The sequence below is a fragment of the Heptranchias perlo genome, chromosome 38 (genome assembly GCF_035084215.1).
Source record: "Heptranchias perlo isolate sHepPer1 chromosome 38, sHepPer1.hap1, whole genome shotgun sequence".
NCBI lineage: Eukaryota > Metazoa > Chordata > Chondrichthyes > Hexanchiformes > Hexanchidae > Heptranchias > Heptranchias perlo.
Window position 1 is genome coordinate 17,317,183 of NC_090362.1, and position 15,603 is coordinate 17,332,785.

General features: G+C 46.0%; 1 protein-coding gene across 4 annotated transcripts in view; it reads left to right on the plus strand.

The window, feature by feature from the left end:
• Positions 1-3,247: 3,247 nt before the first annotated feature.
• Positions 3,248-15,603, plus strand: part of LOC137304828 (myosin heavy chain, cardiac muscle isoform-like) — a 96,392-nt gene continuing 84,036 nt past the window's right edge. For all 4 annotated transcript variants that reach the window (XR_010958643.1, XM_067973567.1, XM_067973569.1 and 1 more), the window contains exons 1-3: positions 3,248-3,959; positions 12,159-12,316; positions 13,947-14,271. Coding sequence is in view for 3 of the 4 variants with exons in the window: in XM_067973567.1 (XP_067829668.1) it covers positions 3,771-3,959; positions 12,159-12,316; positions 13,947-14,271 (672 nt within the window). In the remaining variant the exon portion in view is untranslated. The remainder of the gene's footprint in view (positions 3,960-12,158; positions 12,317-13,946; positions 14,272-15,603) is intronic.

Sequence of the window (15,603 nt, forward strand, 5' to 3'; positions counted from 1 at the left end):
ACGCATAGCATCTGCCCATCCTCTGATGAAATCACCCTGCAGGGTCCTGGCCAGAGGTTATAAAGACCATTAATGCAAATTATCAACAACTAAAACTGAATTTTAAAACTTCTTAAATATGTTGCTGGGTATTGTGGGAGGTAATGTAGAAAAGTTTACGGGCATCATTTTTGAGAGAGGGAGGGAGTGAGAGAGGGGTGCAACTTCATCGATTGGTTTCACACAGTCCGACCTGCAGCCCCTGGTAATCTGGCCCTTGAGGTTCAGGTGACTCAGTCCTATTTACCCTTATATTTCTTGTGTGTTGATTTGCATTGCTTGAATTCATGGACATGGACGTTTTGCAAAGGGCAGTATTTGGTGCTGTTACCTCACTGGTGGATACATTCTCAATCAGAACACCAGGCTTGAGATACGTGCAAACAAATGGGAACATAGAGATAAACTATTTGTGGCCATTGAGGCTCTCTGCTACACGGGGGCGGGGGCAGCCAGTTGGGGCGGGAGGGTGGTTGGTTACGACTCTCCTAATCATTTTGAGGTCAGCCTCGATTTCCCTCCCAGGAACCTCTGTCACCCGTCGTCGGCCTACAAGTCTGTGCGGGTTCCAGCTCGGCCTTCAGACTGGGTAAATTGGCATTCCCCAGTTCCCAGCTCGGTCCCCTTCCTGCCCAAGTCGGCCAAATCTTGAGTTTGCCCTCCTCCCCCGGCCCAGTCTGCCAAACGCAGCTCAGCCCCAGATGCTACGCATATAATTTGCTGCTCTAGTATATTTAATACACTGGCTACAAGCTTAGCATTGTGAATAATCCACAAAGACACCCTTTTTAACCACATTACCTTGAAATGGTTTAAAACCAATGCTAAAATTAGAGGAATTTCATACAAGTACTTTATCAACATCCACTTGTGTTACTGTATCTCCAGTGCAGTCTAACAGGCTTAGCAAACTGCCCTTTTTATGTCCACAGATACTCACAGCAGCCAGCAATGCTTTATAGTGAATCACGGTCTCATCTATCCTTAATGAGCTGCTCTTTAAGATGCAAAGCCCTTCCTGTGCTGGTTATTTTCAAAGATTTTTTGCACATTGAAGAAGCAATGACATTTTGGCATTTAGTGTGATTCAGTACCTCCAAAGATGGGATTACTTAAGGAAGTTGATAGAGAAAGCTTTTACTGGACTTTACAGAGCTGACTACAAATTCCAGTAAAACACTTTGAGTCCTGGTGCAAGAGAGGTGTTTGAATCCACCCTAGGATCTTTACAATTTACCTGCATCCTTTTCACTTATTTTCTTCAGAACATTGCTTCCCTCAGCCAGTGGCTCGTCTGCATTTCTCTGCTTTAAGAACTTTACCTCTGCAAACAGAACTTAGGCAAAGTCACACTGCGACAACTACCAAGCTGCTGAAACAGATACGCAGCACGCAAATTTCAAAAGTATTCCATGTCGGCAAATGCATGAAGCAGGCAACACTATATTCCGTACCTGGTAGTTCACTATCCGATGCAGCAGTGTCTATCATTGGCTCTACTAGGATTCAGTAATTGAAAAAGTCTTAAATAATAACAACAATTTGCATTTATTTGGCGCCTTTAACATAATAGAACGTCCCAAGACGCTTCACATGAGCTTACCAGACAAAACTTGACACCGAGTCGCATGGAGATATTAGGACAGGTGACCAAAAGCTTGGTCACAGAGGTTTTAAGGAGTGACTTAAAGGAGGAGAGAGAGGCCTAGACAGCTGAAGGCACAGCCACCAATGGTGCGGCAAAGGAAGTGGGGGATGCACAAGAGGCCACAGTTAGGGCTGAAGGATGGTATAGAGATAGGATCGAGGCCATGGAGGGATTTGAACACGAGGATGAGAATTTTAAAATCGAGGCGTTGGTGGACCGGGAGCCATTGTAGGTGTGTGAACGGGGCTGTTGGGTGAACAGGACTTGGTGCGAGTTATGATAAGGGTAGCAGAGTTTTGGATGAGCTTAAGTTTATGGGGGGTGGAAGATGGGAGACTGAGCAGGAGAGCATTGGAATAGTTGAGTCTGGAGATAACAAAAGCATGGATGAGGGTTTCAGCAGCAGACGAGCTGAGGTAGAGGCAGAGACGGGCGATATTATGGAGTAGGCGGTCTTTGTGATGAAGAGGCTATGGGGTCAAAAGCTCAGCTTCGGTTCAAACAGAATGCCGAGGTTGCAAACAATCTGGTTCAGCCCGAGACTCTGGCCAGGGATGGTGATGGAATCAGTGGCTAAGGAACAGAGTTTGTGGTGGGGACTCAATGGCTTTAGTCTTCCCAATGTTCAATTGGAGAACATTACAGCTCAACCAAGACTGAATGTCGGACAGGCAAGGTGACAAATCAAGCAGTGGAGGAATCGAGAGAAATCAGGTAATGCAAGGGGACATTTAAGGCTGTCGTTCCATTACAATTGGGCTTGTAGCATAGGTGTGAAACTAAAGTGTAAAGTAAGTCTGGAGTCAGGGGCCAACCCGTCTCCAGAGCAAAGTACATTGACATTACAGTTACAACCTGAGAGTTGTTTCCCAGGGACCTGTAAGACTAAGTTAAAAGGGGTGGGGTCTTTAGGCCCAGAAGGTTTGATTTGTCAGAAACTCTTCATTTACTCTTACTTAATTTACAATCATAGAAAGGTTACAGCAGGGAAGGCGGCCATTTGGCCCATCGAGTCCGCACCAGCTCTACACGAGCAATCCAGTTAGTCCCACCCCCCCCCGCCCTATCCCTGCAATTTTTTTTTCCTTTCAAGTATTTATCCAGTTCCCTTTTGAAAGCCACGATTGAATCTGCCTCCACCACCCCCTCAGGCAGTGTATTCCAGATCATAACCACTCGCTGTGTAAAAATGTTTATCCTCATGTCGCCATTGGTTCTTTTGCCAATCACATTAAATCTTTGTCCTCTGGTTCTTGACCCTTCTGCCAATGGGAATAGTTTCTCTCTATCTACTCTGTTCAAACCTGTCATGGTTTTGATATATATATATATATAATATATTTACAATATACCAGTAAACTAAGTAATGAGACAGTGAATGCAGGTGATGGCGCCTATATAGCGGACACTGTAATGTTAGTGAACTCGGGGCTGCTTCTCTGGTCCTTTTGATTCAGGGGTAGAATTCCCGCGGTTCCCCGCGCCAGCTGGGCTGGCCGCGCAGGCGCAGTCTGCCTGAAATGACAGGAGGTTGGATACATTGTAACTGATTTCAGGTCGATACAGTGTGGGGGAACCCCCGGGGAAAGGATACAGTGTGGGGGAACCCCCGGGGAAAGGATACAGTGTGGGGGAACCCCCGGGGAAAGGATACAGTGTGGGGGAACCCCCGGGGAAAGGATACAGTGCCGGGGATACATTGAAACTCACCCGAGAACCAGAGAGAAGCTGTAAAAAACCACCTGAAAAACTTACTATAAAAGAACTCGGGTCACTGGCTGCAGATGGGTGTGTGTTTCTGGTTACTGTGGATGCAGAAGGAGGGGTATTTACAAATGGCAACACAATAATTATTTCTTACACTGTCATCTGGAAAGTGCCTGGATTTTTTTTTATATTGCAGTGATTGGTGCAAGCGTCTCTCTACAGCGATTTAAAGTATCTTTAATGGAGTTAGGATCACTGAGCAAAGAGTTGCAGGCGAGTCGTGCCCTGGCTGATCCTGGAGATTTCACCCAGTTTCGCTGCAAGTGGTTTCTGGAAGACATTCCCAGCCCTGGTTTGGACACCGTGCGATTGACAAATGGCCGATTTCCCCACCAGCCGAGGTTCCTCTCGGTACTTGGCTGAGCAGGACCGCCGCCACAAGTTGGGGCTGAGCGGCAACTGGTGCAGCCAAGGACTCCTGCGGTCCCCACCTCTCACCCTTGCGGAGCTGGACAGGAGCTACGAGGAACTGTACAGGACAAAAAAATCTCCGCTCCGATTTCAGGTAATGCCTCTTATTTTAGGGAAGATTTCTGGTTAGACCGCACCTAGAGTACTGTGAGCAGCTCTGGGCACCGCACCTTCGGAAGGACATATTGGCCTTGGAGGGAGTGCAGCGTAGGTTTACTAGAATGATACCCGGACTTCAAGGGTTAAGTTACCAGGAGAGATTACACAAATTGGGGTTGTAGTCTGTAGAGTTTGGAAGGTTAAGGGGTGATCTGATCGAAGTTTATGACATTAAAGGGAACAGATAGGGTTGATAGAGAGAAACTATTTTCACTGGTTGGGGATTTTAGGAGTAGGGGGCACAGTCTAAAAATTAGAACCTGACCTTTCAGGAGTGAGATTAGAAAACATTTCTAAGGGTGGTAGAAGTTTGGAACTCTCTTCTGCAAATGGCAATTGATACTAGCTCAATTGCTAAATTTAAATGTGAGATAGATAGCTTTTTGCCAACCAAAGGTATTAAGGGATATGGGCCAAAGGCAGGTATATGGAGTTAGATCACAGATCAGCCATGATCTTATCAAATGGCGGAGCAGGTTCGAGGGGCTGAATGGCCTACTCCTGTTCCTATGTTCCTATGTTCAGCGCTGTGTGGTCCAGGAGGAGAATTATCAGTTCAGTGATGCTGTATCATGCTGGATCTAGGGCGGGGGTGTAACCAAATTATACACCTTAACTTCTGAGACCCTGGTGCATGTGGTACTGGACTGGTAGCCCAGAGGTCTGGAGTTCAAATTTCACCATGTTAAGTTGTCAAATTCAGTGCCAACCTATAGGATGGTGCCAGGGGAAAGATGGACATGAAAAATTCACCAATGGTCTACATGTCACTCCAGTCCCACACTGTTTGTTTGTTTGTTAATGCTGTCAGGCCTACTTAGGGGCAACTAGGGGTGGGCAGTTAATGCACATCCCACGAGGAAAAATTAAAATGATTATATATACTTTTGAAAAAAAATGCCCCTCCAATGTTCTCTCTTCCTCAATTCATCACAACTGAGGCTTATCCTGTCCTCGTCTGGTTCACACACACACACACACACACACACACACACTTAATAGTGATCAGAAGCAGGAAATCCTCACCAAGAGACACTGAGGCCAATTGCTGCCCCAGCTGATACCAACTTACTCAGAAAAGGCCAGAGATCGAAGCTGTGGCACTGGGGGCAATGAGGCCAATTGGACTGTCCCAGCCCCTGCCCTGGCTAAGACCAGCCAACTCAATACATAAGAAATAGGAGCTGGAGTAGGCCATATGGCCCCTCGAGCCTGCTCCGCCATTCAATCACATCATGGCTGATCTTCAACCTCAACTCCACTTTCCCATCCGATCCACATATCCCTTGATTCCCCTAAAGTCCAAAAATCTATCGATCTCCGCCTTGAATATACTCAACGACTGAGCATCCGCTGCCCTCTTGGGTAGAGAATTCCAAAGATTCACAACCCTTCGAGTGAAGAAATTCCTCCTCATCTCAGTACTAAATGGCCGACCCCTTATCCTGAGACTGTGTCCCCTAGCTCTAGACTCTCCAGGCAGGGGAAACAGCCTCTCAGCATGTACTCTGTCAAGCCCTCTTAGACTCTTATATGTTCCAATGAGATCACCTCTCATTCTTCCAAACTCCAAAAGAGTATAGGTCCATTCTACTCAATCTCTCCTCATAAAACAACCCTCTCATCCCAAGAATCAATCTAGACAACTGTTGTTGCCTCTAAGGAAAGTGTACCCTTTAGGTAAGGAGACCAAAAGTGTACACAGTACTCCAGGTGTACAAGATGAGTCATCACTTTTTAGGCAGATTTCTAGCAGGGTCAGGTCTGCTCCAACCCCTCCCCATCCAGCTGTGCCACAGTGTTGGGAATAGCTTCTGACTTACCCATACTGGACAGGGGGTGGGCTATTTTTAAAAAAAAACTTGTGCTTATGTGCAAAATTGGTGTCTGCCTGCATATGTACACAGCTTTTTTAAAAAAAAAAATGCTGCAATCGACTTTTGATTTAATTTTTGATTGTCACAATTACTGGGCACCGTCCCCCAGTTCAAAACTGCAGAGCAGGTCGCCCTATTGCTCGCTGTAGTACGGTACAGCACTCTCCACACAGACTGCAGCGGTTCAAGAAGGAGGCTCGGTAACACCTTCTCAAAAGCAACTAGGGGCGGGGAATAAATGCTGGCCTTGTCAGCGATGCCCGTATCCCGAGATTGAATGAATATTAAAAAAAAAATGTTCAAATCTGCCCCTTTTAATCGAGAGCACAAGGGGGTACAATTGCTAATGACCAACCACGGAGAGATTAATTTATTTTTTAGCTTCCTTGCCCTGATTTCAGGCAAATCACCAATGTGTCTATTCTGTACACCGATTGTTTTATTGCTGTGGTTGGCATATCTGTGAGTGTGCTAGTCGAGCCATTCATCCTAAGGCTGAAGCTTTGGGAAACTTTGCTTAACTGTGCATGCATTGATTGCCCACTCAATTTTCTCACTTAAGCTCCAGCCAAATGTTTCACAGATGCTAGCTCCTGATCCATGTAGTTATTTCTCAGAATGGGCTGTCAGCTATTCAACCACCCCTGTGCCCTCCTATCAAGCCCACACCTGATGTTGGCAGACGTGCACTTTCAAATAATAGCGCCGATAGCGATCAAACCCTGGCTGATTACTTTTGTTTCTTGCTCCCCCTCTTTAGCTCAGGGTTGCTCGGGCCAGCGGTAGAACCCCCTACTGTTGCTTCGCCTGAGCTCAGCGAGATTGCACCGACGGCATTCCTGGCCTGTGTGGCTTGGTAACACATCATGTGGCGGATTTGCTCAGAAACATTCAGACACCCCTTTGGGGAGCACTGACAAAAGTTGGGACGTTAGAGTCCAATATTTTCTTTTCTTCCCAAATCTTGCAATTCAGCATTCGATACGTCAAGTTGGAAATGACAAAAGAGTACAAGAACTTTGTTGGTGGTCAGTTTCAGATATGATCAGAGAAATACAGGGATGGGCGGAGGGGAGCAGATCATTTGACCTCACCCCTCCTGATTTAACTTTAGATATTATCCAAGGGTTTGTGGGCAGTTGGAGATATCCCCAATGTTCATTGGTTAGATTTTGTCAGTACAGATAGTGGGGAGAGGGAGAGACTGCAGTGAGATGAATGTTCATACTCCTGCTCCCCAAAGACAAATACCATTGAAACTGGTAAAGGAGAAGATCATGGGTCAGATTGTTCCAACCTCTAAACATGAGGATAAAACCTAGTAATGGACGAAAGAAGATTAATTCACAAATTGGTTATATTTGTTTAAGGCACAGACATGGTCTTTTAGTAGACAGTCTCTCGGTGTCGAGGATGGTGAGATTGGTTTGTACTCTCAACATAATGGAAGTTAATAGTCCCATTTACAATGGAGACTTAGGTCAGTGTGATCCCAAATTTTACAATGGAGACTTGGATCAACTCAACACCAGATATTCTTGCTTCTCGCTGATTCCCAATCTGTTTGCACTAAGAGTCTAAAGGTCGGTGTAGGTTGGGTACCTGCCGAGTTCACTGTGCCAGCAAATGATGCCGTGCCCAGCGGGTGACAAGTCTGGAAAGAATCCAGCCGTAGAAGTCCCATAGCAACTCACTGAATGTGGTGTGTGGTGCCAGTCATGCCATGGGTGAAACATTTTTAGATTAACTAAATATCTTCATTTTATGCAAACCTAATAAGCACTGGGTGAGGGTAGGTGGGGGGGAGGGGAGTAGCTTTGGTTGTTAAAGGAATGTTTTTATGATCTTGCTACAATCATGCAGATTCCCCCTCCACCGATTGTCCATGATCATTGTCAAGAAAAACCTTAAAAACATTTAAAGAGAGGAATTCAAGGCTCCAGTTTTCTCCCCTCTTGTCTCGAAGACGTTGACTGATGTTAGGGTTATGATTCCGCAGGCTCGAAACACCATCCTGTAACTTGTACAAGGGGACTTTGTGCATGTGTCCTGGCCAATATTTATCAATTAACCATCATCACCATAAACAGATGATCCGGTTGTTATCTCACTGATGTTTGTGGGATCTTGCTGTGCACAAATTGGCTGCTGTATTTGCTGCATTACAACATTGACTACACTTCAAAAGAACTTCATTGGCTGTAAAGCGCTTTGGGACGTTCTGAGGTTGTGAAAGGCGCTATAGAAATGCAAGTCTTTTCCTTTTGTTTAATGTGTAAGTTAAAGTGTTGACAGATTCTTCGATTATGGGGGGGGGTGTTGCGGGGGGCGGGGGGCCAAGGGTGGGGGAGGGGACAGTCACAGCTGAGCCCAATCCATTCTTGCCTGATGCTGACACATGGACTTTCTAGTGCCGTGCCCTGACTTTCTCCCCACTCCTTATCACAGAGGTGCTGATGCCAATTGTGTCTTTACTATTGTCCTATCTGAGATCAACTAAGAAAGAGAAATGTTTTACTGGCTGCTCATGAGGGTGGGATGATTGGGTTGACCATTCCCGTTTCTGTTTTTAACGCTTGAGTAGTGTCCAGGAGCCTTTCTGCATCACAAATGTTGCTAACAGCTTCTCAAATTCACTGCGGCACTGAAGTGAACAGGTTACCAATCAGTGATGTGGAGCTAAAATCGGTATGGGTTATAACTCTGCTCACACTTCATCCCTCCTCTTTATATGACCATGGGAGTGTCAGCAGCGTGGGGCCAAGAGTACAAAGAGGGAAGAATGATGATAAAGTAGGTCAGTCTGAAAACAACCGCACAGTTAGTGGGAGTGTCTATATAAATGCAAGTAGTTGTCATTCTTGACCCCTTTTAAATACCAGCCTTCTGGTGTGAATGGTGGAGTGTCACACAAAGCAGTGCACTTACCAACCGAGCCATTAGAGCGCTCAAGAGGGAGTTTCTTTACACAGAAGATGACCGATAGCTGGGATGTGTTGCCAACAAGGGTGGTTGAGGCCAAAACATGGACTTGTTAAAGATAAAGCTCGGTGCTGGGGAGATGGTAGGGCTGGCATTCTGCAGTTGATGAGGTCAAATGGCCCTTGCTTGTCCAAATTTTGTCACATGCTGTACTTTCCCTTTTAAATAACTAGAACGTTCTCCGTTTCATGTAATTTAAAGGTGCAGCCCCCTCCAATTTTCTTCTCCCTTTCAGTTCCCACAAAATAATGGCATCCCCTTTAATTTCCCTGCCAGGCCCTCAGGTCGAACCTTAGTGTCCTGTCCTGAACTCCGCGTCAAACTCCGTGTGTCATCTATCACCAAGACCGCTAGTCACCACTTCTGCCGCTCCTAAATTGCAGGCATTTCTTGCAAATAATTCTGCCACAACTTGTAGATCTTCAAAGGGTAAATAGTAGAATATCACGGTGCCAATTTGTTGTCATGCATGGCGGGGCTGTGTGCAAGGTTACTGTCGCAATGGCCAGAGTGTGCCTCCCAAAGCACTTTATCATCCAACATGAAGTAAATATTCAGTGTTTCCAATTCAGCATTGTCCTTTTATCTTTTGTGAAACAAAGCTTTTTATCAGAAATTCCTGGCTTAACCCTTGCACTGCTGACTGGGCTCTGCTCCGCACACACTATGATGGAATGCGTTCATCCATGCTTTTAAAGACTACAATATTGCTGGAGCACTTCTCTTTCCCCCCCCCCGCAGTTTTCTTCCCTCAATTAGGTGTCATCTGTGGCTCAGTGGGTCGCACTCTCGCCTCTGAGTCAGAAGGTTGTGAGTTCAAGTCCCACTCCAGAGACTTGTTGTTTGTGGGACCTCACTGTGCTCATTGTTGTTTGTGGGACCTCACTGTGCACAAACTAGGCTGCCATGTTTCCTACATTACAACAGTGCCCACACTTCATTGGCTGTAAAGCGCTTTGGGACATCCTGAATTTGTGAACGGCGCTATATAAATGCAAGTCCTTCTTTCTTTCGATTCTTCTCAATTCTCACCAAAATAAATCTCCCTCCCCCTGCATGCATCTAACCTTAGCTCATAGTGCTCGTTACCAACGGTGCTGAAAACCTCAGCGAAAACAAAGTAAACCAGGAAGTAGTGGTTAGGTGACGCCAAGCTTGAGTTTTAAGAGACTAAAGATTACAGGAAGGAGGAAAGATTGATGGCGATAAGGATTTGCACAGTTTTGAGATCACAGAATAATACAACACAGAAGGAGGCCACTCGTGCCTGTGCCATCTCTTTGAAAGGGCTGCCTAATTAGTCCCACTCCCCTGCCCTTTCTCCACAGCCCTGCAAATTTTTCTTTCTCAAGTATTTATCCAATTCCCTTTTGAAAGTTACTATTGAATCTGCTTCCACCGCCCTTTCAGGCAGCGCGTTCCAGATCGTAACAACTCGCTGAGTGAAAAAATTTCTCCTCATCTCCCTCCCCGGTTATTTTGCCAATTATCTTAAATCTGTGTCCTCCAGTTACTGACCCTTCTGCCAGTGGTCACAGTTTCTCCTTATTTACTCTATCAAAACCCTTCAAGACCCTGGGAGCGAATGATTAGAGCTGTCCACTGTGTGAAGAGTTGTGGTTTTGATGCAGTCAGGATATAAGGGAGAACGTGTAGACGTGGGTTATTGGCGCAGAGCTTGGCTGAGTTCTGAAAACCTACAAGGGGAGTATTGTCAGGTCTGTTGTTCCAGGAATTTTTAGATCTATGCACCTTCCATGAGACTAACTGTTGACTTGGTTAAATAAAGCAGCCAGTGAGTAAAGTCTATGAAAAATGTGTTGCTTTGGTTACAGTTACTGTAACAACCAGTTGGTTGATTCAGGGAAGTGTCATGAAATCCCAAACGATATTTAAAGCCAGTATTAAGCTCTGCAGCTTTAATAAACATTTCTCTGGTCGGGAGAGACAGTCCCCTCTACACTGGAGTGCGTCATAAACGTTAGGCAGCCGGCCACCCTAGCTCGTCACGTCTTGACCTCATCCTCTTTGATTTGCCCATTTAAATGTTTCAAGATGTGCTGAAGGTCCAGGTGCACATGGTGCAGGAACAGTTGTCCTGTGCTGCCTCTCTTAATTGACCTCATGTCTGAGCCTCGGCAGCAAGTGTTGGCAGGCTATTTGACTGTGGAGAGGCACTACAGACAAGCCTGCTCCTGTCATTACTCGACACGCACACACGCAGTACTCTTGGTTGATTGTCGATCATCCACGCCTAATCTAGTTTGTTTCCCCTCTGGTTCTTTCGCCAAACACCTTAAATCTGTGTTCTCTGGTTACCCACCCTCCTGCCAGTGGAAACAGTTTCTCCCTATCTACTCTATCAAAACCCTTCAAGTTTGAACACCTCTATCAAATCTCCCCTTAACCATCTCTGCTCTAAGGAGAACAACCCCAGCTTTGTTTGGCAGCATCTGTTTGTGCAGACAGCGTCCCTTTAAAACCCTTTCCTCTCGCACGTGATCAGGCAACCTGACCTCCTCCACATTTCTGGGCCTCTTGCGAATCATTTGAACGAGCTGCTGATTTACATGACACTTGACGGGGCTTCAGGTAATTACTCTGTTTGGTTCCCATTCATAGCTGCTGCTGCAACTGCATTGAATCTCCTTCTTACCTGAAGGTTCTGGCACACGTCGGGGCCTCCTCTGCGAGGCACCTCATTCAATTGGCCATTCGTCGCGTGTGAACCTCGACGGTAAGCGTCAGTGTGCTATTTGACCATGGGGAGCCTCACGGCCACTCCTGACTGTATATTATCCAGTACCCGCACGCATGCACTTTCCAGCGGGCGTCAGCGGATAATTATCAGGAGTGGAAACCATGGTTGATTTTCATCGTTCCCCCGCCCCAGCTCATGGGTGCTGAGGCCAACTGAAGCCCTCTTGCTTTGATGAGCTCCTGCCCCCTCCCCCCAAGCATCTACAGGGTTGCACACAGAGTGGCGTGAGTACACAAATCAAGCGTGCGTGAACTTAACTCTACACGTCAATGAGTATTTGTGTGTAGTGTTGATGATAATAAAAAAAAAATTATTTAGAAGAAGTTTTTTTTTGGCTTTTAGTTGGAAGTGAATTGTGGGGCAGTGCGGCTTTAAATAAGCTGGCAAGCTGTCTCCCTGATTTGTGTACTGAGACAAACGTCTTAGTCTGAGCTGATAGAGGTGGAAGATATGTCAAGTGCTGAACGTCTCGGGTCTTTTAACCTGAGCCCCTCGTCTGTTCCTTCTGTTTCAGGACTCCCTGCCCAAGGAGCTGGAGAGCTTCGCATCGATCTGTCCGTACCACAGCCTGAAGGGTTTGAGGTCGAGGTCTGTTAGTCCAGTACGAGAGGAGCACCTTCGATTAGCAAACTCTACACGGAGGCTTTATTATGACCCTTTTGACACCGGCAGGTAGGACAGTAGATTCAATGGACGCCATCTGTCTTCTCCAGCATTGTTTTTTTGATTCCTGCTTTAACTCATCCTTTCCTAGGAAATCAAAACAGCCGAGCTCCTGTCTCTTTCCGTCCAGTCTTCCTCCTACAATCTTCGAGCTCGTAAAACCATAATAAACCAGGTTGGGTCAGTAGGATTTGCCAAGTTGGGTTGGGTAGGAGACAGTATAAACTGCAGTGGGTCAGAAGGGCTGCTATCAACTGGCTGGATTGGGCACGAGCAGTGCAGCCAGGGACTTGAGCACATAATCCAGGCTGACACTCCAGTGGGTTTACTGAGGGAGTGCTGCACAGTCGGAGGTGCCGTTTTTCAGATGAGACATTAAACCGAGGCCCCGTCTGCCCTCTCAGGTGGACACAAAAGATCCCATGGCACTATTTGGAAGAAAAGCAGGGAAGTTCTGTCCAATATTTCTCTCTCAACTAACATCACTAAAAACAGATTATCTGGTCATTATCATAGTGCTATTTGTGGGATCTTGCTGTGTGCAATTTGGCTGCTGCGTTTCCTACATTACAACAGTGACTACACTTCAAAAAGTCCTTCATTGGCTGTAAAGCACTTTGGGAAGTCTTGAGGACGTGAAAGGCATTATATAAAAATGCAAGTTCATCAGCAGAAGTCGGTGTAAGGCAGCTTGGGTTGGATGGGGGGTTGTGCCAAACAATTGCTGGTATCGGCCAAGTTGAATCAGTGGGTAATCAAACCACGTTCATCAAGATCATTAAAGCATCTGTTTCAGAACAACCCTCAACCACAGAGGGAACCTGTAGCATGTCTCCCTGAAATTTTGCAATTGTTTCTCGGGCACAAGTAGAAATAAAAAGGAGCGCTGCAAGTTATTTCCATGATAATTATTTTGAGGCCATTTCGTGTTGTAATGTCATCTCTTTCTCCTGCCTTAATTTGGTATCCACCCTCTCTCCTGAGGAAAGCCTCGATGCAAAATCTTGTAAACGGTTCAACAACTCAGCTGCATGTACTGAGGAAGCATCTCCGCCCACCTCCATTTGGAAAATGGAAACCATCCCAGGGCCTCGAGTCACATGGCGCCTTTAACCTTTGTACTCAATTTTAAACCTCAGTTTTTAAAAATACGTGATTCTAATCTATCACTGATTTTCTGCCTCTAATGCCAAATGATGCAGTTAGAGAAATATGCTGAACTGTGGAACCTCCTTCCCCTTTTCTCCTGAGAATCGTGACTGGTGTTGGGGATCTGGTTCCATCAGACCAGCAGCCCTCCAGTCCCTTGTCCACGTGGTCAATCTTCATGGTGTGAGCCACTCAGGCATTTGGTGATGGGCTGTGCGATAGAGGAGTGGGGAGTAAGAGGCTGCTGACACCAAGATTAATGATAAATTCAAGGCTTTTCAGAATCACTGTCTGAAAAATTGTGCTGGCAGGAGTTTAGACGGCCATTGCTGCCCTCTTGAAGTAGGTAAGAGGTAGTGCAGGTGAGGTAACTGCTTGTCAAAGTTAATATTTCTGCACAAACAAAGGGAGATTTGCATTCTGTGCAGCTGACACACTGAAGGTGAGTTATCACCTGACATTGTGCACTTTTTTTTTGTTTCTGCGCTAGCCCTCCTCTCCCAAACGGAGCACTGGACTTCGGGTCCTACGACCAGATGATGGCCAGAAGGCAGCACTCCCTGTCTCGCCTTCCAGATCCCTTTCAGGAAGAAGAGGAGCCCCTCCGCTCGTCCCCACAGAGGGTGGGTTTGGGCCGCTTTGACGTGGACCTCAAGGTCTCCCTGTCGGACAGCGGGAAGAAGAGAGCGCAGCTGGTGGACCGTCTGAAAGATGCGCACGGACTTTTGGAGGGGCAGTCTGACCAGCTGCGGAAACGAGAGAGTCAGCTGTTGGAGAGCAAGGCCACGATTGAGCTCCTGTCTCTCAAGCAGAAAGTAAGTGACTTGTCTCCCATTTTCTCCCCCCTAGATACACTGCGAATGTGTGTGCTTGTCGAAAATGTATTTTCAAAATTTAATCTGTGCTGTATGGGAGGTGGAGGGCAGAGATGGAGGTGGGTGGGTACATTTTATGTTGAATATTTATTTGGGAAGAGAAGAAAAATCTGTTGCTATAGCAACTTGGGAATGGTAGTTAAAACAAGAAACACACAGCAGGTCCATCAGAATCTGTGAAAGTAAAAGAGAGGCTTGTGTTTTTATGTGGGCACCCTTTCTCAGACAAGTCTCTACCTAAAATATTAACCCATCTTTTCTCTTTACTGATTCTGACTGCTGTTTACTTCCAACATCCTGTTTTTTTTCTCTTTCAAATTGAGAATGTCTCTGCTCATGTGATCATAGCAGCTGGTTTTGGGTTTAATCTTGATATTTTAGAATGTCAAGAAATTACTGTCCTAAATAAAAACATTTATTAGATATTGTAGTAAACCAGTTCTGGGTATTTATAACTCTGTGACATCCAGTTATAAATATAGGAACAAGAGTAGGCCATTCAGCCCCTCGGATTTCTGACTATACCAGAATGATACCGGAGCTAAAAGGGTTAAATTAACATTTGCGCCAGACAAGTGCCAGGCAACGACCATCTCCAACAAGAGAGTCTAACCACCTCCCCTTGACATTCGACGGCATTACCATCACCGAATCCCCCACCATCAACATCCTGGGGGTCACCATTGACCAGAAACTTAACTGGACCAGCCACATAAATTCCGCCATTCAATTAGATCATGGCTGATCTGTATCTTAACTCCATTTATCCGTCTTGGTTCCGTAATCCTTAATACCCTGATCTAACAAAAATCTATCAATCTCAGTTTTGAAATTTTCAATTGAACCCCAGCCTCAACAACATTTTGGGGGAGTGAGTTCCAGATTTCTACTACCCTTTGTGTGAAGAAGTGCTTCCTGACATCACCCCTGAACGGCCAGGCTCTAATTTTAAGATTATGCCCCCTTGTTCTGGACTCCCCCCACCAGAGGAAATAGTTTATCTCTATTTACCTTATCAACTCCTTTAGTTATCTTAATCACCTAAATTAGTTCACCCCTTAATCTTTTATACTCACTGGAATACAAGCTTAGTCTATGCAACCTGTCCTTGTAATTTTTTTTATTCGTTTATGGGACGTGGGTGTCGCTGGCGAGGCCAGCATTTATTGCCCATCCCTAATTGCCCTTGAGAAGGTGGTGGTGAGCCGCCTTCTTGAACCGCTGCAGTCTGTGTGGTGAAGGTTCTCCCACAGTGCTGTTAGGAAGGGAGTT